The 24,744-nt window shown below is 42.2% G+C and overlaps 1 protein-coding gene across 4 annotated transcripts in view; it reads right to left on the minus strand.

Moving 5' to 3' along the window:
• LOC105883807 (F-box/WD repeat-containing protein 12-like) overlaps positions 1–22,027 on the minus strand; it is a 46,851-nt gene extending 24,824 nt beyond the window's left edge. For all 4 annotated transcript variants that reach the window (XM_012787256.3, XM_012787254.3, XM_012787255.3 and 1 more), the window contains exons 1-5: positions 21,904–22,027; positions 19,317–19,354; positions 10,510–10,670; positions 9,953–10,071; positions 1,917–2,126 (exon numbers count right to left, since the gene is read on the minus strand). In XM_012787256.3, coding sequence (XP_012642710.2) covers positions 1,917–2,126; positions 9,953–10,071; positions 10,510–10,670; positions 19,317–19,354; positions 21,904–21,993 — 618 coding nt within the window. In that variant the 5' untranslated portion in view covers positions 21,994–22,027. The remainder of the gene's footprint in view (positions 1–1,916; positions 2,127–9,952; positions 10,072–10,509; positions 10,671–19,316; positions 19,355–21,903) is intronic.
• Between the last annotated feature and the right edge of the window lie 2,717 nt (positions 22,028–24,744).

A 24,744-nucleotide genomic window follows, 5' to 3' on the forward strand; every position in this document is an offset into this window, starting at 1 on the left:
CTATAGCTACCATAGAAAATGGTATGGAGATTCCTCAAAAAACTAAAAATAGAACTACCACATGATCCAAGAATTCCACTACTGGGTATATATCCAAAAGAAAGGAAATCAGTATATTGAAGAGATATCTGCACTCCCATGTTTACTGCAGCACTTGTTGCAATAGCCAAAATAAAAAAAAATCAACCTAGCCAGGAACAGTGGCTCATGCTTGTAATCCCAGCACCTTGGGAAGCAAAGGTGGGACGATCACTTGAGGCCAGGAGTTTGAGACCAGCCTGGGTAACACAGGAAGACCCCATCCCAACAAAAAATAAAGGAAAGAAAAAAGAAAAAAAATCAGCCTAAGTACCCATCAATGGGTGAATGGATAAAGAAAATGTGATATATATTCACAATAGAATATTAGCCAACCATAAAAAAAGAATGAAACCCTATTTTTTATAGCAACATAGATGGAACTGGAGGTAATTATATTAAATAAAATAAGCTAAGCATAGAAAAGACAAATATCATATGTTTTCACTCATATATGGTGAAAAAATAGATCACATGAGCTAAAAAAGTAGATCACATGAAGATACAGAGTAGGCTGGTGGTTACCAGAGATAGGGAGAGTGGCAAAGTTAATGAAGAGAGTGTGATTAATCAATACAAATATACAGTTTGACAGAAGAAATAAGACATAGTATTTGATAGATCAATAGGGTGACTATAGTTTACAATAATCTAGTGCATATTTTTAAATAGCTAGAATAATTTGAATGTTTCTAGCATAAAGAAAAGATAAATAGGGCTAGGCATGGTGGCTCAGGCCTGTAATCCTAGCACTCTGGGAGGCCAAGGCAGGGGGATTGCTTGAGTTTAGGAGTTTGGGACCAGCCTGAGCAAGAACGAGACCCCGACTCTACTAAAAATAGAAAAAATTAGCTGGGTGTGGTGGTGAGTGCCTGTAGTCCCAGCTACTCGGGAGGCTGAGGCAGGAGGATCACTTGAGCCCAGGAGTTTGAGGTTGCCATGAGCTAGGCTGGTACCACAGCACTCTAGCCCAGGCAACAGAGCAAGAGTCTGTCTCCAAAAAAAAAAGAAAAGAAAAGATAGATATTTAAGATGATGGATACCTCAATTACACTGACTTGATCTTTACAAATTATATGAATGTATCAAATTATCACATGTGCACTAAAAATACATTTAGCTATTAGGCATCAAAAAAAATTAAATAAAAAAATTGTTCCTGGATGTCTAATCATCTTTTTTATTCAGGAATCCTAGCTTGCCCACACTTTCAAATACCCCTTTCCCCCACAAGTGGATGATACCAGCTCCAGCTGAGAGCAGCTGCCTCGATTTGTCACCTTAACCACCACCTCCATTGTGCTTTCCCTGCTCAAATCTCTCCAGTGGCTAAGAACCATGTCTACACTATTGACTGGGCTATTGAAAGCCTTCACTGTCTTGGGCAAATGCTCACATTCTGTCAAACATGACTCAGTTTTTCCTGAGTTAGACCTTAGCAAGGACTTGAGAAACAGGAATGAAAGACAAGAATGGAGCAATAAGAAAAGATCGCAGGTAGAACAGACTATAAGCAAAGGTCAGGAAACAGAAGGGCAAAAGCACAGAACAAAAAACCCTAGGCAGTCCACAGATCTCATGTGACAGAAAAGGTGATGCTACAGAGACGGGTTATGGAGACAGGCTGCTGCCATGTGCTAGAATCAAAGGCCAGGACAAGGAGTCTGCACTTCACGTGGCAGGCAAGGGATGGGGGATCTGAGTAGGAGAGTGACATGGTCTGTTGTGTAGAGGGCCTGGCTTGAGGCTCTATACACCATAATGGTCATGGCACCAGTGTCCACAGACCCTGGAGACAGCCAAGACCTGCAGAGGCTCCTGAGAGTTGGGTCACTTACCAGCAGAAAGGGGCCCTCAGGATGGTCACAGGCCTCCAACGCAGACGAGTGCATCGGCAGGCAGAAGGAGGCCAGCTCGCACCCGTTCTCTGCCTTCCATGATTTGATCAATCCTTGCTTGTCCACAGTGACAACCAGCTGCAGCTGAGGGTAGGCCACCAAATTCACCAGAGCGGCAGGCTGTTGAGGGCTCGACCAGATCTCCATGCCCTGGGCAACAACAAAAGTAACATAACAACAGACACAGGGATCCACTGATTTCGTAAACGCATATTACTTTCATGCATTCAACCAACACCTATTTACATGTGCCTACTCTGTACCATACTCACAGCACACAGGTGGAAGGGCATGATCCCACCCTACAGCACAGTAGGTGAGACAATAGAGGAAAGACAGGGGTGTCCAAGATATAAGAAGCACAGAGACTTAGCTAGGCTGTCTGGAAAGACCTCCTGAAGGCTGGATAGCACTCACCAGGGAGACACAGCAATGAGGTCTGGCATGCACAATGGCATGTCTGAAGCACTCTCAGCAGTGACCCAGAGCTCAACAGAAGAAGGAAGGCACAGGCTAGATGAGGCCTTGATGCAACACTGCCACACCACGCTCAGCAGCCTGGGCCACGCACCACTGCTTGTGCTCTCAGTCTACACACAACGTTCATGGGTATCATCTCATGCGATTCTCACAGCAGCCTGGTTTTACTGATAAGCAAATTTAGGCTTGTGGATGTGACTAAATGCAGTTTATGCTGCACAGACAGCAGCTGCCCTGCTCGGAACACCCCTTCCTTCTCTTGGCCCAGCCCTGGCCAAGCCCTAACCCCATACACAGTCCAGCGATCCAGAGGAAAACGACTGCCCCAAACTCCGTCCGTGGTCTCTCCTGGGATTTTGAAAATTGGAATGAAGAGGTAAAGAGCCCGGTGCTGAGGGGCCCATGCCGCATCGGGGCAAAGTGTAAGGGGCAAAGCCGCTGATGGCTGCGCCAAGTGCCCAGGCCTGCCCGGTTAGCTGTCCTTCCATTTGGGGCTCTTAAGGCCTTTTTCATGTTGTATCAGTTTTACCATCATGTCTTTTTTCCAATCATGATTATCTTGGTTTTCCTCTATTAGTTTCTTTTTTCCCCCTCAGAGGATTTCTATGGCTTAAACAGCTAACATGACTGTCACTTGTACTGTATAGACCTCAGCACCGGGGACCGGGCTGACGGCAAATGACTCTCAGAGAAATGCAGACTATTTACAAGCGGTTAGTGATACTGAAATGGGCGAAAAAGCAGTGAAACTGAACGCTGAAACATGCCAGTCTAATTCCTGCCTGTCTTCCCCAGCTCCACCCCCCCCCACCGAAGAGAGGGGATCCCTGACCAGGAGTCACAAGGGACGTGGAATCGGGGGCCGATGTTTCCCCTCGCACCAGATACTGTGAACCTAGGAAGAGGCAAGCTCAAGCCCTAGAATTCTCCCGAGATGAGAGAACAAAACAGTGTGGGAAGCCACATCAGAAATCAATACAGAGAATTGGTCAAAATGTGGAGTTGAATATAACACAGAAAATTAAGCAAAATTTTTTTTTTTTTTAAAATAATAACTTCATGGAAAGCAAAAGGTAATGGGAGAGGAGGAAGGATTGGTACTGAAAGTTTACCTCCCGGCTCAGCTGTGAAGAGCATTTAGACAATTATAATAATATAAACAATAAATGTTGGCCTACACAACATCAGTGTTATTATTTTGGGACAGGAAGGTTAAACCTGTGTGAAGGGCAGAACAGGAAAGAGCTAAATCACTTATCACAGAACTCAATAGATGTCTAATAATTAGATGCCTAATTATCCCTTTGGGAACATTGTTTCCTCTGGGGAAGCAGCAGTGGGCATGACTGGTTTTTAAAAGCAATCCTTTTAGAACTTCGACCTTTAACTATGTACCACTATAATGTCAGCTGCACCCCAATTTCTACCATCCTTCTGTAGAGTAACTGCAAACTGTTGCCATGCTTTTAGTTATATTCTACCCCCAAAAAAAATTGTCATGAATTTCACAAATAAACAAATATTTAAAAAATATATTCATGAATATAGATTAAAAAAAATTTAAATAAATTATTGGCAAACTGAACCGTACTGGGTATAGAAAAAGACAGACTAGAGAGAATGAGAAAGGACTACATACCACAGCCAGAAAGAGGATGAGAAAACCACAGCCAACAATGGGCAGTTTTGAGGCAACACTAAATTTGAAAATTTAGAAGGGATGATAATTTTCTAGCAAAATAGAAGTGATTCAACTTGACTCAAGTAAAGGTAGAAACCTGGACAGTAGAGGAACTACAGGAGAGACTGAAAAGACTGGTAGCGATCACTCACGACAAAGAAAAAGGTCTGGATCACAAGTGAGTCTAATCCACGTTTTAGAAATGCTTCATTCCCACATTCATTCTTATTACAGTTCCAGGACTCACTACATGTGCCCAAATCCAGACATACTCAAGTCTCACGGTTAGCCCTGTGGAGCCCATGTATTCAAAGTCAGCCCTCAGTGTACACGGGTTTCGCATCCCGTGAATACCGTGGGTATTTTTGTTTGTTTTTTGAGACAGGGTCTCACTCTGTTGCCCAGGCTGGAGTGCAGGGGCTCCATGTTTGGTTGAAAAACTTCACATATAAATGGACCCACACAGGTTAAAGCATGTCATTCAAGGGTGAACTGTATTTCAAATTACAGGATGAGCTCCAAGGGGAGGAAATAGGGTTCCAAAGTTCACATGGAAGAATGACCATGAAGAAAATTTAAAAAAAAAAAAACAAAAAAATGAAACTGTAAAAGAAGATCTGCCCTACTAGATATCCAAAGTTTCACAAAGCCCTTGTATTCAGAATGATATGATACCAGCAAAAAAGCCATTCAGACCAATGAAACAGAAGGCCCACAGGCCCAACATAAATGAGAATTTGATATATAAAAGAGGAGCTTTATAAGTCAGTGAAAGGTTTACTGAGTAAACAATGTTGGAAGAGTCAGCTACCTAGTTCAAGAAACTACAGTTCAACCCCTATATTTCCAATCATACACACAAAAATTCTTATAAATTAAATTTCAAAATGTACAATTTTAAAAAATTACCCCAAAATGCAGGAAAATAGGAACTTCCAGTTGGGATAAGAGAGGTCTTCTAAACCAAAACAGGATGCCCAGAAGTCATAAAAGAATAACAATTAAACTTCTGTAAAGCAAAATCCAAGAAAGAATAATGCTAAGGAGTCTTTGCCACTTGAGCAGGAAACACTGAGTAATCCCTGGTGACTGTAGAGTACAGGAATTAAGAACAGGTTCAGAGGCCAGGCTGACTCTCGACAAGAGGCTGCATCTCCTTGAACTTCAGTTTCCTTGGCTGAGAAGTGGTGATAATACCCTCCCAGGCATAGGGTGCCTGTGCAGATTCAATGAGTTCATTAGCTTTTGCATTATTATCCTTCCCATATAAAGAATTTGTACACATTGACAAGGAAAGGACACACAAACTGGCCTCTCTCCCACCTCTACCCCCACATGGATGAAGAAGCTGAATAGAAAAGAAAGAGCAAATTACAACTTTAACATTCTGCATATCAGATTGGCAAAAAATAAACAATGTTGGGAGGAATGTGGGAAACCAGTGTTTTCATACAATCTTGGTGGAAGCATAAATTATCCCAGACTTTTCTGCACAAATATGGTAGTATTTATTTATTAAAGTCTAAATTGCTAATGAAGTTGACCCACAACCCAACTTACGGAAATCTGCAGAACAGAATGTACAAGCCCTATAGTGTTTAGAGCACACACATACACACAAATATATACAATAGCAAAAAAAAAAAAATGTATGAAACCTGAATGTTCATAGAGAGAGAAATGGCTGAATAAACTATGACACAATCACATTATGCAATGCTAGAGAGGTGTTAAGGAAGAGATGAGAACTGTATGAGCTGACAAGAAGGAACGTCCATCAACACAGTAAATAATAAACAACTTACAGGGGCAAGATGATCTTACTCTGTTTAAAAAAAATAAAGTAATACTCTTTAATGACCAAACACCTTTCTATTTAATCATACACATGTGTGCCTGTTTGTATTTGTAGAATAAAGCAGGGTACAGACCAAATGGTTAACATTGGTAACATTAGTGGGTAGGATTAGGAGGGATAGAGACTATTTTTAAATTTTTTTTATTTCAGCATATTATGGGAGTATAAATGTTTAGCTTACATATATTGCCTTTGCCCCAACCGAGTTAGAGCTTAAAGCATGTCCATCCCCCAGACGGTGCACCCCACACCCATTACATGTGTATACACTCATCCCTTTCTCCGTCCTCCCTCCTGCCTGACACCCAATGAATGTTATTACTATATGTGCACTTAAGGGTTGATCAGCTAATACCAATTTGCTGGTGAGTACATGTGGTGCTTGTTTTTCCATTCTTGGGATACTTCACTCAGTAGAATGGGTTCCAACTCTACCCAGGATAATACAAGAGGTGCTATATCACCAGTGTTTTTTGTGGCTGAGTAGAACTCCATGGTGTACATATACCACATTTTATTAATCTACTCATGTATTGATGGGCACTTGGGTTGTTTCCATATCTTTGCAACTGTGAATTGTGCTGCCATAAACACTCGAGTGCAGATGTCTTTTTTATAAAATGTCTTTTGTTTTTTTGGGTAGATGGGACAGAGACTATTAATCTTACTTTATACATATATAATAAATCTTTATGAGAATGTTTACCTTAAATTTGAAATGACTGAATCTTTTTAAATTAACTGATGTGATTTTTTAGAGCAGTTTTAGGTTTACCGAAAAATTAAGTGCAGACTGGGCACAGTGGCTCACACCTATAATCTTAGCACTCTGGGAGGTTGAGGCGGGAGGATTGCTTGAGCTCAGGAGTTCAAGACCAGCCTGAGCAAGAGCGAGACCCCATCTCTACTAAACATTCTAGAAAAATTATGCTGGCATCAAGGCACATGCCTGTAGTCCCAGCTACTCAGGAGGCTGAAGCAGAAGGATTGCTTGAGCCTAGGAGTTTGATGTTGCTGCGAGCTAGGCTGATGCCACAGCACTCCAGCCTAAGTGACAGAGCAAGACCCTGTCTCTAAAAATAAAACAAAACAAATCTGACATTAGTGTGTTACATTTGTTATAACTGACAAACTAATAATAATACATCTTATTAACTAAAGTCCATAGTTTACATTAGGACTCACGCTTGGTGGTGTACATTCTTCAGATTTTGACAGTTGCATAATCTCATGTAGTCACCATTACAGAATCATACAGAATAGTTTCACTGCCTTAAACTTCCCCTGTGCTCCACTTATTCATCCCCCACCCCCAATCACTACCAACCTCTTGGCAACCACTGATCTTATTTTTGTCTCTATACTCTTTTTTTTCCTTTCTTTTTTTGAGACAGAGTCTCACTCTGTTGCCCAGGCCTGAGTGCCGTGGCGTCAGCCTAGCTCGCAGCAACCTCAAACTCCTGGGCTCAAGCAATCCTCCTGCTTCAGCCTCCTGAGTAACTGGGACTACAGGCATGCACCACCATGTCCAGCTAATTTTTTCTATATATTTTTAGCTGTTCAAGTAATTTATTTCTATTTTTAGTAGAGACAGGGTCTCGGTCTTGCTGAGTGGGGTCTTGCTCTTGCTGAGGCTGGTCTAGAACTCCTGAGCTCAAGCGATCCACCCGCCTCGGCCTCCCAGAGTGTTAGGATTACAGGCGTGTGCCACTGCACCCCGCCTTCTGTCTCTATACCCTTAACACACAATCTAACAATTGTACTTTTGGTATTTACCCAAATGAGTTGAAAACTTATGTCTATATAAAAACTTGCACACAAATGTTCAAAGCAACTTTATTTAAAATTGCCACACTTGGCAGCAAACAAGATACCTAGGTTTAATATGATAAACAAACTGTGGCACAGCCATACAATGGATTATTATTCAGTGCTAAAAAGCACTGACATCACAAAAAGACATGGGGGTACCTTAAATGCATACCACTAAGTGAAAGAAGTAAATCTCAAAAGGCTACATACTATTATGATTCCAACTTTTTTAGTCTGGTTGTGCTGCTGTAACAAAATACCTGACACTAGGTAATTCATAAAGAACAGAAATTTGTTTTCTCACATTTGTGGAGCTGAGAAGTCCAAAATCAAGGTGTCAACAGGTTCAGTTGTCTGTTGAAAGCTCTTTTGCTGTGTCCTCCAGAGAGGATGAACACTGTATCCTCACATGGCAGAAGGCAGAGGGCAAGAAAGGTGAACCCCTCTGTGAAGCCCTTTTATAATGGTACCTAATTGCATTCATGAGGGCAGAGCCCTCCCCAAGGGGAGCGGAGGGGAGCCAGGCAGAGTGGCATGAAGGGCCTCTGGCACTTTGAAACTGTTCCACACTGGAAACAGTGAAGGATATTAGAGTTTGGCAAACTATGGCCTGCAGCCAAACCCAGGCCACCAACTATTTTTGTTTTGTTTGCATTTTTATATATTTGTTAAAAAAAAAAACCATAAGAATATTTCATGACACATGAAAATTACATGAAATTCACATTTCAGTATCTAGAAGTAGTTTTCTTGGAATATAGCCACTTTCATTTGTTTAGGTATTGTCTATGCTTGTGTTTGTGCTCTATTTATTCAATATAACAATAGAGTTGAGCTGTTGCAGAGACGGTCTAGCCTGCAAAACCTAAAATATTATTTAGCCCTTTATATAACAAGCTTGCTGACCCCACATGAAAGCACTCTCTTTATTCAAGTCAAGACCTTTTTGTTTCATGACTATGGAATGCCCCAGCCCTCAAGTCTTCTTCTCCTCCAAGTGTCCCTAAATGTAAGCCTGCTCATGCCACATGTCCACAACCTACACACAGGTCTCTCTCAGGAGAGATGATCCCACAGGGAGCTAGAGTGGGACTGGGACCTGAGCTCAGTCACTTCTCCTGGCACCCTGGTTAGTGGTGTGCTAAGTAACTTGTATACTAAGTAAAAGGAACCTGTAACTTGTTAGAGGCAGCACATACTTGCAGCAAAACTAATGAACAGTAAAAAATGTACCAAGAGATTGGAGCCAAGAGCCAATCTTACCTATGATTGGAGCCAAGAGCTAATCTTACCAAGACATTATTTACATAATAAAGGAAGGGACTGGAGGTGGCTTTGCTTGTCTATGGCATTCAAAATATGAAGTAATCTATAGTTTTCCAGGAAAATATCCATTATAGGAGATTGGGTTCCATCTCTTGTGGCCCTAGGCAGAACCCCTGAATTTGCAGGGCGATCACATGGTTCAAGACTCAGAGACACGTTCCCTCTCTCAGTCCCAGTTTACACTTATATAAAATTATGATAATAATGAGTACCTTCTTGCCTGCTGTAACAGAAAATGGATATGAAAACTTTTAAACAATAAGCACCAACAAAGTGCCAAAGTGTAAAATATTAATGAAGTTATACAGATTTTAACACTTAAGTTTACACAAGCGAATGGCTAAAAGCTGTAATTATCTAGGCAAAACCACCCAGTGGGCCAGCATAACTGCCAATGTAGAAGATCACATGACTGGGTGGTTTCAGATCAAAGTCCAATGATGCTTCAATGAAGGTACACAGAATAACATGGCAGCTGCCATTCCAGGCATGTGCCAACAGTCCCCACCAGGCACTATCAGTAAAGTCCATCTCCCTGCGGCAGCACTATAGGAAGCCAAGAATGCATCATTTGAGATCGGTCAGACTCCAGTTTCAAGCATGGGTCCGTGCCATGCCTGCTATTAGTGTGACCTCGTATGCTGACTGAGCCTTTTGCAAACTCATATTTCTTGTCTGCAAAATGGGACTCCTACTCCTCACCTCAGTTTTCTATGATGAGTAAATGAAAACATAAAGAAAAGGGGCCTAGCTAAGACCAGGACACAGCAAGGATTCAATTAATTTCATCCTTGCCCTCACTTCCGGGGACCAGCTCACCTCGTGTAAATCCCAGGCACGCACAGTACAGTCTGAGGACACAGTGCAAACCACAGACTTCTCCCTCCCATCAAACCGGCACTCATCGGTAGAGATGTAAGCCAGCTCATCTATCGATCCTGTAAGAAAACACAGACACTGGTGGCTCGGGATGTCAATACTTAACTTGGTGAAAGGGTAGGCAGGAAAACAATTCCTCTTTCTCTGTCTCAGGAGCATAATGGGTACTCATTCAGGGGACAATATGGACAGGACAAGAGATAGCACTTTAGGGTTACAACCAGATTCTGCTCTCAGGATGGTCCATTAACCACTAGCCACCTTGAACTACTCCCTACTCTCTTAGTTTCTGTCTCTTTCTACTCTGAAATGGATATAATGATCCCTTCCTCACAGGGTTATTATTGCAAAGATCAAATGATATAACACAAATGGCATAAACCCAGAAAGATATGTACTCATCAAGTACTGGCTGAAACTCCAAATCCCATGAGACCTGATCCAGAAGAGCATAAGCATTGGAAATAGACATAGCAACTACGTTCCCCACTTCATACCTGTGTGTCCAGCCATGGCTTTGCAGGTGAAGTCCACTGGCCGCCCAAATTCCATTCGGAACTCCAGCTCAGATCGGCACAGATAGTACTGTTTCCATGTTTGTGTGCCCAGGACCATCTGGGAGGCTTTGCAGGATGACCAGCGTCTCAGACACAGCTGCCTAAAAAATAAACCCACAATGTCCAGCAGGATATAGGAGTCATGGATGTTGGAGCCAACAGGCCTGCCTTCGAATCCTGGCTTCACTATTTGTGGGCCATGAAACCTTGGGACAACTCACTTTGCCTATGTAGGCTTCAATGTCCTCTCCTGTAAAATGGGGATGAGATAACATCAAACGAGTACTCACTACATGTCAGACATGCAGCGCTTTTTACGTATTCAGTGGGTCTTCATAACAACCCTATGGGAACTCATCACCATTCTACACATGAGGACACAGAGGCAGAGACAGGTTAAATAACTTACCCAAAGTTACCCAACAGATTCCAGCGCCTAATTTTTGAAATCTCACTCTTATTGCTGAATTGCCTATTTTTCCCTTCAATTCTGTCCACCCTTCATGTATTTTGTTGCTTTGTCAGGAGCATGTTTACAATTTTAACTTCTTGATGGACTGACCCATTTATCATTATAAAACTTCCGTATTTGTCTCCAGTAACACTTTCTGTCTTAAAGTCTATTTTGCCTGATATTAGTATAGCCACTCCACTTCTTTTATTGTTTGCATGGTATATCTTCTTCCGTTCTTTTATTTTCAACCCATTGTGTCTCTGAATCTCAAGTGTGTCTCTCGTAGACAGCATAAAGTTGGATCACTTTTTTATCCATTGTGCCAATCTCTGCATTTTTATTGAAGTGTGTAATCCATGCAATTACTGATGAGACAGAATATACGTGTTATTTTGTTATTTTCTAGGTCTTATCCCTTTTTTGTTTCTATTCTTCCACTACTGCCTACATTTGTGTTAAATATTTTCTAGTGTACTATTTTAATTTCCTTATCATATCTTCTATTATATTTCTTGAGTTATATTTTTAGTGGTTGCTTTGGTGATATCTTAAATCTTAAGTATAACAATTTAGTCTTCATTAATACCAACTTACTCAATAGTATACGAACAAAATCTTTGCTCATATATTGCTCTATTTCCTCCCTGCCTCATTTGTGCTGCTATGGTTAAACAAATTACAACTTTATATACAATGTGTCTATCAACAGAGACTTGTGCTGACTCCTTATGCAGTTCTCTTTTAAATCAGATAGGAGAAAAAAGTTATAAACATTAAATACATTTATTTATACTACCTTTTATATATGCCTATAGTTACCTTTACTGGTGCTATTTCTTCATATGGATTCAAGTTACTATCTAGTGTCCTTTCATTTCCTTTTAGTATTTTTTGTAGACTCTTCTTAGTATTTCTCATAAGGCAAGTATACTAGCAACAAACTCTCTGAGCTTTTGTTGATCTAGGAATATCTTAATTTCTTCACTTTGGAAGGTTAGTTTTGCTAGATGTGGAATTCCTGGTGATAGTCTGTATTCCTCAGCACTTTGAATGTCAGTCTTACTACCTTCTGAGCTCTATGGCTTTTGATGAGAACTCAGTGCAAAATCTTAGTGCAAAATCTTTCCATTTATCTTACTTTGTCTTACTTGCAACCCACTGAGATTTTGGATGTGAAAATTCATGTTTTCCCATCAAATCTGGGAAGTTTTCAGCCATTACTTCTTCAAATACAGATGCTCCTCGACTTACAATGGGATTATATCCCAATAAACCCATCATAAATTGAAAAGATGGTAAATGGAAATGTATTTAATACACTTATCTACCAACCCATCATATTAATAGCTTAACCTATCCTACCTTAAATGTGCTCAGAATACTTACATTAGCCTACAGTTGGGCAAACCCATGTAACACAAAGCCTATTTTATAATACAGTGTTGAGTATATCATATAATTTACTGAATACTGAAGTATGGTTTCTACTGAATACATATCACTTTTCCCATCATTGTAAAGTCAAAAAAATTAAAAGTCAACCATTGTAAACTGGGGACCATCTATATTCTATCTTCTTTCCCTCTTACTCTAGAACTTCTATGTGATGTTGTTATGCTTGTGTCCCACAGGTCTCCTAGGTACTGTTTTCTTGTTTCTGTTTGTTTGTTTTTGTCTTTTGAGACAAGGTCTTGCTCTGTTACCAAGAATGGAATGAGTGGTGCAATGAGAGATGATTGCAAACTCAAACTCCTGGGTTCAAGCAAATCTCCCACCTTGACCTCCCAAAGTGCTAGGATTACAGGCATGAGCCACCTCGCCCAGCCAGCACTGTTCAAATTTCATTCTTTACACTCACTGTTGCTCAGACTGGATAATCCCAATTGATGTATCTTCACGTTCACAGATTTTTTCTTTTCTGCTCAAATCTGTTAGTGAGCCCCTCCACTTTTTCATTTGTTATGTATTTTTTCAACTCCAGAATGCCTATACTTATTTCATAATTTCTACTTCTTTATTAATATTCTATATTGGTTGAGACATTGTCCTCATACTTCCCTTTAGTTTTTTACATATGATTTCCTTTAGTCCTTTCAACATATTTTAAATAGATGATTTAGAGTATGTCTAGTAAGTCCAATGCCTGGGGTTCCTCAGGAATGGTTTCTACTGGTTGCTTTGTTTCTTGTGTGCTGACCATACTTTCATGTTTCTTTGCATGTCTTATAACTTTTGTTAAAAACTGAACATTTTAAATAATATTATGTTGCAACTCTGGAAATCAGATCACCCTGGTTGTTATTGTGGTAGTGTTAATGTGCTTATTTAGTGATATTTCTGAACTAATTCTGAAAAATCTGTATTCTTTGTTATTTGTGGCCACTGAAATTTCTGCTCAATTAGATTAGTGCTTACTAATGACTATACAGAGATTTCCTTAAGTGTTTGGAACCAGTAAGTCTCCCAGTCTTTGCCATGGGGCTCTATGAAGAGGTTGGGACTACCTCCAATACTCAGCAGGGCAGTTGATGACTCCACCTTAGCGTTTACTTTCTGCTTGTGCATAGCCTCAAGGCTAACAGGATATGTAAGAGCTTAGGGCCTTCTTAAGTCTTTCCTGAAACGTGCACACAGCCCTGCGCATGCATGTGACCATTTAGATTCTTAGGAATGTGTCGGAGTTTTTCAAAACCCTTAAGAACATCTCATTCCCCAGCTTTTCCTTTCAAGTTTTTGGTTAGCCTATTTTTTACCCAACTGTTATCCATCAGATCAGGCAGCCACAAAATTAAACAGATATCTATGATTGTTTCAACAAATACCCCAAAGTAAATGGGGTTATTTTTGCACTGGGGAAAGGTCATGTCAAGTCAGATAAAGACAATTCTGTGGGAACAGGCTTTCAAGGCTCTCCAATCCCATTCTTCACCCTCTAGTGGCTGCCAGGCTCAGTTTACACTGTGATTGTGAGCTATTGATATCCAAAGCTCACAAAGAACTGGAATGGGGTTTTGGCAATAGGGTCACTCTTGCTGAGATTTAGTCATTTTTCTTGAATAAAGACTTCCCTGATTGCTGCAAACCTTTGGTTATTTTCAGAGTTCTGAAAAAGTTGATTTTGATACTTGCCAATTTTCTCATTGCTTTTGTGGAGAAAATTTCCAGAGGTCATTATTCTGCCATTTTCTAAGAGTCTGCATTCTTAACTTCAGTGTGACTACTATCAATTTTATTTATTTATTTATTTGAGACAGAGTCTTGCTCTGTTCCCAGGGCTAGAGTGCCATGGCATCAACCTCCAACTCCTGGGCTCAAGCAATCCTTCTGCTTCAGCCTCCCAAGCAGCGGGGACTACAGGTATGTGCCACCATGCTTGGCTAATTTTTTCTATATATTTTTAGTCATGCAGCTAATTTCTTTCTTTCTTTTTTTTTTTTTTTTTTTGGAAAGACAGGGTTTTGCTCTTGCTCAGGCTGGTCTTGAACTCCTGAGCTCAAGCAATCCTCCCACCTCAGCCTCCTATTGTCAATTTTATACTAACACATCTCTCACAAGGTTGTTGATAAAATGTTAACTCACCCACACTGTAAACAATTATTGAACACCTACCTAATCTGTGGGCCCCTAAGTGAACTAGAGGCCTTGCCCTACAGGCACTCTCAGCTGGTGATAAGGAGGAAGATAAACAAAACTAAAACTCAGGGAGAACTTCTAAGTTTCAAGAAAAAGGAACAGCTCATGGTGCTATGGGAGTTAAGCACAAGTAAATTGGACATCTGGCTGGAGAGGGTTAGGGAGGCTTCATAGACAGAGACTTTTGGCATTTAGGTGGCATCCTCTGGCTACAGTGTAGCACTCATATCTCAAGAAGACGAAAATGAGGTCAGATGGGAAATAACTGTTTCATAGCCCCATGTTGTAAACGAGAACACCACAAAGTTTGTCTCTACCATCATACTTGTACATTCATTGAGCACCTATGCATCAGGCTCTCTGCTAGCCCTGGAGAGCTTCTAACACACTCAGAATTCCAGCGCCCAGATGGGACAAAGGTTCACTGTGCTTACTGAGTCTTTGGTCTTTCTACCAGAAGTAGCACACTAACAGTCTGTGCGCAGAACAGTCTCTACACTATTTTACTTGGCCTGCATAGGATTGGCCCACATAAACTAGTTGCAGACACTTAAAAATTATGAGATTTAAAAAAAAATTAAATAAAAACAGAAGGTCCAGCAAAATACTGAACCCAAATTACCACTTGGAAAAATATGTCTGGGGCCACATAGAGGTATACCCTTTAGATGAGGACGATTCACCACAGTCATCATTCCTTTCATCTCCTGTATTCTAACATTGAATGTCAGTTGCTTTATATCATCACCCTTATACTGCTGATTTACTTTTAGTTGAAAAAATAAAGTGAAATACTTCTTGTATCCATATATATTACGATTGAGTATATATACGTATAAAAAGTGTGTATTTTTATCCAGGGTTCCAGGCTATTAAGTCCCATAGCCTTTGTTGGGTTTTTTGCTGTATTTACAACACTTTAGACCTCAGAAGCAGGTCTCAGGAACACACCCCAACTCCATGGGGACAGAAGCTCCTGTGGTTGGGACCCTTCCAGACCTTACTCTATGTATCTCTTCATTTTATTTGTATCCTTTTAAATATCCTTCGTAATAAACCAGTGAATGTGTTTCCCTGAGTTCTGTGAGCTGCTCTAACAAATTAATCAAACCAAAAGAGGAGGTCACAGGAACCCCACCTTGAAAGTAGCTGGTCAGAAGTTCTGGAGGCCCAGACTTGTGACTGGTATCTGGGTGGGGAGACAGTCTTGGTGACAGAGCCCCCAACCTGTGGGATCGATGCTATCTCAAGGTAGGTAGTGTCAGAATTGAATTGGAGGACACCTTGCTGGTGCCCACTGCAGAACTGCTCGCCTACTTGTAGTGGGAAGAAACTCCTACACATTTGGTCACAGAAGTCTCCTGTGTTGATTGTTATTGTGGTGTGAGAGTAGAAGAAAAACACGGTTTAAATTGTTTTTTTCCTCCTCATACCATATTTCAGTCTGAAAAGTTTGAAAATAAAAGCTAGACCAAGATGATAATATGGTTTAAGAAAAGGGGGAGAAGGAACATTTCTTTGTGGAAGTGAAATCTATTTCTTCATGTATAAGGCAGTATGCACCAAACCAGGGGTCTTCAAACTTTTTAAACAGGGGGCCAGTTCATTGTCCCTCAGACAGCTGGAGGGCCGTTTGAGAGTGCGGCACACATTCCACACATGCACACTGGGGGCCCAGGACAAGCCAGCTACTAAGCAGGACAGGCAGTGGTGGCAAAAACACCCAGAGGGCCAGACAAATGTCCTCAGCGGGCCGCATGTGGCCCGTGGGCCGTAGTTTGAGGACCCCTGCACCAAAGCATAGTGAAAACTGTAACCAATATTTAGAAAAGAGATAAGAAAACCAAATGATTTGACCAAAAAAGAACAAAAAAAGGTGGACATCAACAAGGTTAAAGTAGGAATATGAATAAAGTATGTGCTATGCCTCTGAAATACAATGACGTATCCAGTGAAAAAATATCTTGGCACCAAAATCTTTCATAGATAGCAACCAACAAAACAATCAACTGCACACAACAAAAATGATCTACTTTAAATAAAAGATATTTGCAATTTTACTTTTAACCAAAAAGCTCAAGTTTAGATTGTTGAAGACAGGATTAAAAAGATCACGAAGCATTCAAAATAGTAACTTGTAGCATTTTCAATTGAGATTGTATAGTACAGATTAAAAATACATGACATGGTTAACCACGTTTATTTACTGTGTCCATGAAAACTTCAATGGGCTTTTGCACATGCCACGATAGGCGCAGCACCGGCATCAGGAGATAACACATACACGTGACCGCAGGTGATGACGTCCCTAGAATGCTGTTGTCTGAGCTCAAAAAACATAAACCCAGTGTTTTTACAAGCACATGGGTCAACAGCACAAGGGATGTTTTATGCTAAAAAGTTCAACACTAAACACTATGAAATATTAATGAACTGAAAATCCATTTGTGAGCTGGCTTGCAGACAGCTGAAGAATTTGCACAAGGAACCTGGAAGCAACATGGAAATATATGATACTACATGGAGATTAATGTGATGTGCTAAAGAGGATTTTTTTTTTTAACTACTCAAAGAAATACACATTTCTCTCAAATGAAAAAGTCCTAACCTGGCTTATAAGCAAAAATAACAAAGACTAGGACCAGGGTTGGTATCCCACCCATTTAAACATGTGAATATTCCTCTGCAAGGGCTTCCATAAACAGATATACCAATCCATGAGCCAATTTATTTATTCCTAATGAAACAATTTCTTTGAAAAACACATTTGGCAAGACATAATCTTGTCCACCTACCTAGACAGATACCAATTTCCAGAACTGAATTTTATGCCTAGACTACATTCCCTAAATTGGAAACACTGAATTCCAATAAAAGTTCTCTCACTTCAAAACTAAAAAGATTAATACTGTTTTCCAATTAATATTAGTAACAAAAAATTAATAAAAAGCCAACAAACAGAACAGTGCTGTATGATGCTGAAAACTAAATATGCCAAGATTGACATTGGAAAATTCTCAACTATCCTAAGGTATAGTTAACCTACAGGTGCAAACAAAGACTTCCTCCGTGTTTCAAAGAACATGGGTAAACATTATTTTCCATCATGAGTGACTAAAATTAAGCATAGCTCTTAGCTGACAATCAAGGCTGTACTGTATTTAGAAAAAGGTTGGAGATCTGACAGTTCCTTTTTTTCCCCAGCTCCTTATAGTTCTACCTTGGTACAAAAGAAAAGATGTGAGGTTCCAAAGGAAGAATAAATAAGAAAGAAAAATTTAATAGTTGAGTGATTACAATGTTTATTTTCAACTTTAATTTCTTTCCATTGTATCTTTATGAGTTCTAATATCATACTTACATTGCTATATTGTTATGCTAAAGCTGATTTAAAATAAAAGTCGTTTGATCATATTTCTGTTGATTTGTCTCCTACTAGCTTGCTGCCTTCATTTGATGTCCATTGGCAACCTGGAAGATATCAATCTTCCATTTGCTTAATAAAATCTCTTTCATTTCTGCCAAAAAAGTCCCTGAAAATCATCAGCACCAGGGTGGGGATCTTACTGGGGGTTGCTTTTCCCTTTTAGGCCTTCCTGAGGAGGGGAAGGTCATCGTGTGTCCCTGCCACCTCACAAGCACCCCACAGCCCCTCAGGGCCATCTCCCTCTATCCCAAAGCCCACCAAAGACACTGTTTTCCCCTCCTCCTTCCCCCATTTAGCTCAGATCTTTGTGCACACGTATCAGTGTGTGTTCTCTATGTTGGTGGGTGACAAACAGACCCCAAGAAAGCAATACACATGTGTCTCCTCACACAGCATGCCTGGTTACAGGAGCTGGTCTGGCCTCCTAGCAGAGCTGTGTCAGCTTGTTGACCAGGCCCCTCTCGCCTGACACCCTCACCCTTCCCAGCCCCCTCCTCCCTTCCATCCTCTGTCTCCCAGCTCTGTCACCACCATCAACAGCCCATCAGTTTCCTCTTCCTCCTCCAGCCTTCTCTTCTTTTACACCTTGGGGAAAAATCCAAGTCCTTTCACCTCAGGGAAGAAAACCGGGGATGTTTGGGGTGGGGATGAGGAGGTTGAATGAAGGGACAGCAGGAGAGAGGGGCACAGAGGCCTTTTACAAATCATCTGTGAGGCTGGGCATGCTGGCTCATGCCTGTAACCTCAGCACCTTGGGAGGTCGAGGTGGGAGGATCACTTAAGGCCATGAGTTCAAGACCAGCCTGGGCAACAAAGCGAGACCCCATCTCTACAAAAATTTTTTTTAAAAAATTAGCTGGGTGTGGTGGGGCACACCTGTAGTCCTCCTGCCTAGTTACCCAGGAGGCTGAGGCAGGAGTCTGAGGTTCCAGCCTGGGCAACAGAGCAAGATCTTATCTTAAAAAAAAAAAAAAAAAGTCTTTGATGCACAACCAGTGCAGTGCTGGAGGGGGAGAAAAAAACCTCTACATCGCAATATTCAGAAGAAAAGAGTCTTACATCCTCAACCAGGGAGAAGTTTCCTGCTGGTAGGGGCTGTGGATAATAATCCTTTCTTACGTACTCAACAGAGCCAAAAATACAGAGTCCTCAAAAGACTTATCCAGGGCACCCATCTCTCCTTCGTGAGACATTCTTCTTTGTGGGACCACCTTTGGCTCTTCCTTCACTCACCTCCACAGGTCCTTGGTCCTTGAAACCTCATTCCAGACCTAGAACAAGAGGAGAAAAGAGTCAGTCAAAAGGCAGTTAGCACCTAGCCTGCCAGGCCCGGTGGAGCAGACAAATAGCTAAACCAGACCCAGTCTCTGCACACAAAAAAACATACCCATGGAAACCAGAGACAATTAAAAACAAATAATGACAAAGAAAAGAGAGAATGACCAAATCAATGGGGGTGAATGGTGGAAGGCTGAGAGGCACAGAAAACTGATTACTGATCAAGTCCCAAAGGAGAGTAGCTGTCCTCTAAGAGAACGGCTGAAGCACTGCAGGGAGAGACAGAAGAGCCAGGCAAACATTCCTAAGTATGAAAAAGATGGGCTAGTAATTTGCCTTAATGAGAACCTAGGGTCCTGGACAGAAAGGAATGGGAAAGGGAGCTGGAAATGTGTAAGGACAAAAATAGTGAGAAGCTGCTTGAGGATTCTAAATAGAGGAGTGGCAAGCAGGCGTCCTCAAACTACAGCCCACGGGCCACATGCCGCCCACCTAGGACATTTATCTGGCCTGCTGGGTGTTTTTGCCACTGCTGCCTGTCCTGCTTAGCAGCCGACTTGTCCCAGGCCCACAGTGCGCACTCTCCAATGGTCTGAGGGACAATGAACTGGCCCCCTGTTTAAAAAGTTTGAGGACCCCTGGGCAAGGTCAAACTGTGCTTTAGGAAGATTGCTCTGGCTGCTGTTGAGGATTGAAAATGAGAGCAGAGAAGCAGGCTTCCTAGGAAGGCTGCTGTAAGGGAGTAAACTGAGGCACTGGCCACAAGGATGTCCTCAAGCTGCCAAAATGGTTTCATGGGAACAGCCTGGGGGGCAGGGGTACTATGCAGGTCCTGTTCCCACAACTGTTCTCTGCAGAAGTATCTGCAATAGGCTCGGGATGGTTCTGTGAAACCAGGATCAGGGTGCCAGACGTCTCCCTCCCTCTGGCCCTGGACTTCTGGAACTTCCTGGCCTCTCTGCGCTGGATTCCGGAACCTATAGAGTTTTAGTGGGTAAACTCTAGAGCCTTCGGTAGTCCAGCCCTTCTGAGGATCCCATCCCAGAAATGTGGCTTTCCAAGCCCTGGCAGAAGCATTTCAACAGCCCTCACCTACCCGCTAGCTCAAAGTTTCTCAGCCTTCAAGAAGTCTTTTTGGCTAATAGGGATGTAAAGTTTATATTTGGCAAAATCAAATCAGCCAAGAAGATCTTGTGAATTTTCCTTTCATGTAGTTCCTAGTTCCAAACCCAATTGTTATTTTATTTCCCCAATAAAGAGTTATAATATGTGCAATATCCATTCCAAGTTGGGGAAAAAGGAGATGAAAAAAGAATTATAATATGTATTAATAATATATTCTACAAAATGGATCCTAGCTACCATTGAGGATCCTTCTGTTGGATCCTGGCCTTCACAATGACACCCTGAGGAATTACTGACCTCATTTTACCTATGGGCAAACTATGACTCAAAGAAGTTAGTGCTACCAAAGGAAGTGAAGCACCTCCCTGACAAACTCTGCCCCTGAATTACCCCTAACCCCTACCCCTACTGCTACGAGAACAGCCAAGGGTCTAATTCCAGCCCTGTGCATGACTTGGTGGGTGACCTTAAGCAAATCACTGTGTGATACTCAGTTTTTTTTGTTTTTTTTTACCATAAAATGGGGATGAAATGATGAAAACCCAGTATTTTACTTGATATATTTAAATATAATTATGGTATTCCAGTACGGACCTGTTAATATTCTTGTAAAATGAGATAATAATGTATTTTAAATTCCTTACAAAACTCGCTCACTCAACAAATATTTCCTGAAGGGACGCTGAATATCAAGTCATACACTGGGCGCCAGAGACAGTGATGGAAAAGACAAACATCCCTCTCTTAGGAAGGAGTCTGGCTGGGAAAAACAAATACTAAACAAATACACTGCACAAATAATCCTTTAATTACAGTTGTACCGAGTCCTTGGAAGAAGTCCAGGGTACCTGGACCCCGCGGTGGCAGTGCAGCGGAGGGCAGCCGGGATCGAGTCACTCAACGGGCACCTCGAGGTGAAACAGCCACGAGGGAAACGGCGCGACGAAGGGAGGCAGTGCGAGTGACTGGGGAGGATGCCTCTGAGGTGGCAGGATTGGGGCGGAATCACGGGGAGAAAAGGGAGCGTGGCTTTCCGGGGACAGGGAAAGCAAAACGCCCAGCGCAAGGAAGTTCCAGAATATTCCAAAAGGCGGGAGTAGAAAGAAAAACGACCCCCCCTCAGCCAACCTGAGGGGTGGACCCTGACGGCAGGGAGACTGCATCTTATCTCGTCCAGAGGCGGCGGCCGCCGCAGGAGCTCAGGAGGGACGGACTGGACTTCCTGAAGCCGCCCAGGTCACCGCCCTTGCGGCGACGAGCGCCCTCTGCAACAGCACGGATTCAGGATTCAGAGCGGCCCGACGCCCTCCCCTCACCGATGGGGAAACTGAGGCCCCAGGGGAGAAGCGCCTGGCCTTGGACACGCCGGGGACAATGAGCACAGGCCCAGCCTCCCGCCTGGGACAGAGCTTGTTACCTTGTTCACCTGTGCTGCGGAGAGCAGGTCTCGGGGCTCCAGGAATGAGAAGACGTGCAGCAGCTCGTGCGGACCCAGCTGCGGCGCCATCTCGCCGCCTCGCCCAGCCGCCTCTGTCCGGCCCGCCCCGCCTCGCCCCGCCTCGCCCCGCCGCCTCCGTCCGGCCCGCCCCGCCCCGCCTCGCCCCGCCGCCTCAGTCCGGCCTGCATGGCCCGCCCCGCCTCGCCACGCCCAGCCCCGCCGCGCTCCCGCCCTGCGTGGCCAAACCGCATCCTGCCTGCCGCGCTTCCGCCCCGCAGGGCCGGCCCCGCCGCCGCGCTTCCACCTCACACAGCCAGCACCCGCCCCAGCCCTGTCGCACTGCAGCCTGCAGGCTAACTCGCGAGACCCCCGAACTTCTCTCCGGACGTCCCACTGCACTTCCGCCCTGCAGGGCCAAACCCCGCACACCCTGCCGCGCTTTCGCTTCACTGGGCCAGCCCTGCCCGGCCTCGTGCGCCTAATTCTCCGTTAATTAGGCCAGCCCAGCTTCTCGCTGACTACCAACTTGCCCATGCCTTCGCCCTTGCCCTCACCTTGGCCCACCTCTTATACCACCATACACCTAGCTCTTAACCAGTTCCTGTGTTTCACCTTAGCCCTGACCCTTGCCCTTGCCTTCATCTGCACCCTGCGGTGGTCTTGAACCTCCCCTTAACCTGGTGCTGGCCCTAACCTTTGACTTCGTGCTTGCCAATAAACGTGTCCTGTCCTGCATCTCTACCTGACCTTTAACCTGGGCTTGGCCCTGGCCTTCACTCTGACCCTGTTCCTCAACCTTGCCCTGTACATTGCCAGCATCTGCCACTTAGTCTTTACCCTTTTTCCAACCCTCACCTGACCCTGACGCTGGCCCTGGCCTTCACTGTAGTTTCACCAGGCCTGAACCTCACGATGAGGGCAAGGCGCTGGCCCTAACGTTCACTGTTCCTGTCCCTACCATTGGCCATCTCGCTAGCCCTGTCCTCAGCCTTCATCTTCATCCTGGCGATGTCCCTAGTTAAGGCCTTGGCCAAAATCCTGACCATCACCTACACCTGGTTCAGGCCTGATATGCTGCTGATAAGAGTGTTCTTACAACCACTTTGAAAAGTTGGCATTTTCTACTAAAGATGAAAGTGTGCACACACACACACACACACATACACACACACTAAGACCTAGTAATTAACTCCTGACAGGAGTGCATATATGTTCACCAGAGGCATACAGAATGTTCATAGCAGCATTCTTTTTAATAGCCCAATTTTGAAAACAACCCAAATGTCTATAATAGAATGGATAAATTGTGGAATATTCACCCAATGGAGCACTATATAGTAATAATAATAAAGTATCACTACTGACAACAATATGGATGAATGTCAAATACAATGTTGGGTGAAGAAACCAGACTAAAAAGAATACATACTGTACCATTTATATAAAATAAAAAATTAATCTATAGTATAAGAAATCAGGAACATAGTAAACCTTGGGGAAATACCTAGAAAGGGGAATGAGGGGCTTTGGGGAGCTGTTAGCAGCTACGAAGTTATAGCTTGTGCCCTTTTCTGTGTATTTATATATACTTGAAAAAGATGGGGACATATGTAATATATGAATATATTTTCCCTTTGCAAAAAAAAGTGTATATACTTTTTTAAAAAAATGTAAGTCAAAAATACTAGATCCTTTTTTAAGCATAAAAATCAGTTTCCACTTAGTCAAGTTTTACTGGCTAGTTTGATGGCCCAGAAAACTTTCAAAGCAAATACTTTTTTGCTAGACGAATTACCACTAAAGTTTACTCCCCTTCCCACACATAAGACCTTTGCACAGTTTTCAAATGTTTCATGAAGGGTCATTTTGTGCATCATATCACAACACAATGACTACTATGATTATGGGAATATGGTAGTTATTCCACTGTTCTCTTGAAGAAATACTCAAAGGAGATCATCCCCAGTTGAGGGGCATTCTACAAAATATCTGAACAGTACCCCTCAAAACGATCAAGGAAATTCTGAAAAACTGTCACAGCTGAGAAAAGCCTAAAGAGACATTAGATTAGATTACATTAGAACACAACTAAATGTAGTGTGGTTTCTTGGATAGAATACAAGAACAGAAAAAAAGACATTAGGTAAAAACTTAAGAAATTTGAATATTTGAGTGTGGCCTTTAGTTAATAATAATGTATCAATATTGATTCATTAATTGTGACAGATGTGCTATACTGATATAAAATGTTAATAATAGACATATTGGATGTGGGATATATCAGAACTATATATTCTTTTTGCAATTTTTCTGTGAATCAAAAACTATTCTAAAATGTAAAAGTTTCCTTTAAAAAAAGCATATTCCATGAGACCATTAATCACAAGAATGCTAGAGTGGCTCTATTAACATAAGACAGTAGACTTCAGAGCAAAAAAATTTACCATTGTCAAAGTAGGCTATTATAGTGATAAAGGGTCAATTCACTGCAAAGATATAATCCAAAATGTATATGTACCAAACAACAGAACTGACAGAACTGAAAGGGGAAGTAGACATATCACCAATTGTAGTCAAGGACTTTAACACTCTTCTCACAGTAATTGACAGAATCACTAGACAGAAAATCAGCAAGATCATAGAGGAACTGAACAACACTATCAACCAAATAACTACAGGATTTCTGTAGATGTAGACAAGCTGATTATAAAATTTATATGAAAAAGCAAAAGAACTAGAATAGCTATTTTTTTTAAAAAAAAAAGCTTTGAAAGTGAAGAATAAAGTTGAAGGAATCACCCTACCCAATTTTAAGAAGTT

Source organism: Microcebus murinus, chromosome 12, assembly GCF_040939455.1.
Source record: "Microcebus murinus isolate Inina chromosome 12, M.murinus_Inina_mat1.0, whole genome shotgun sequence".
Classification (NCBI taxonomy): Eukaryota; Metazoa; Chordata; class Mammalia; order Primates; family Cheirogaleidae; genus Microcebus; species Microcebus murinus.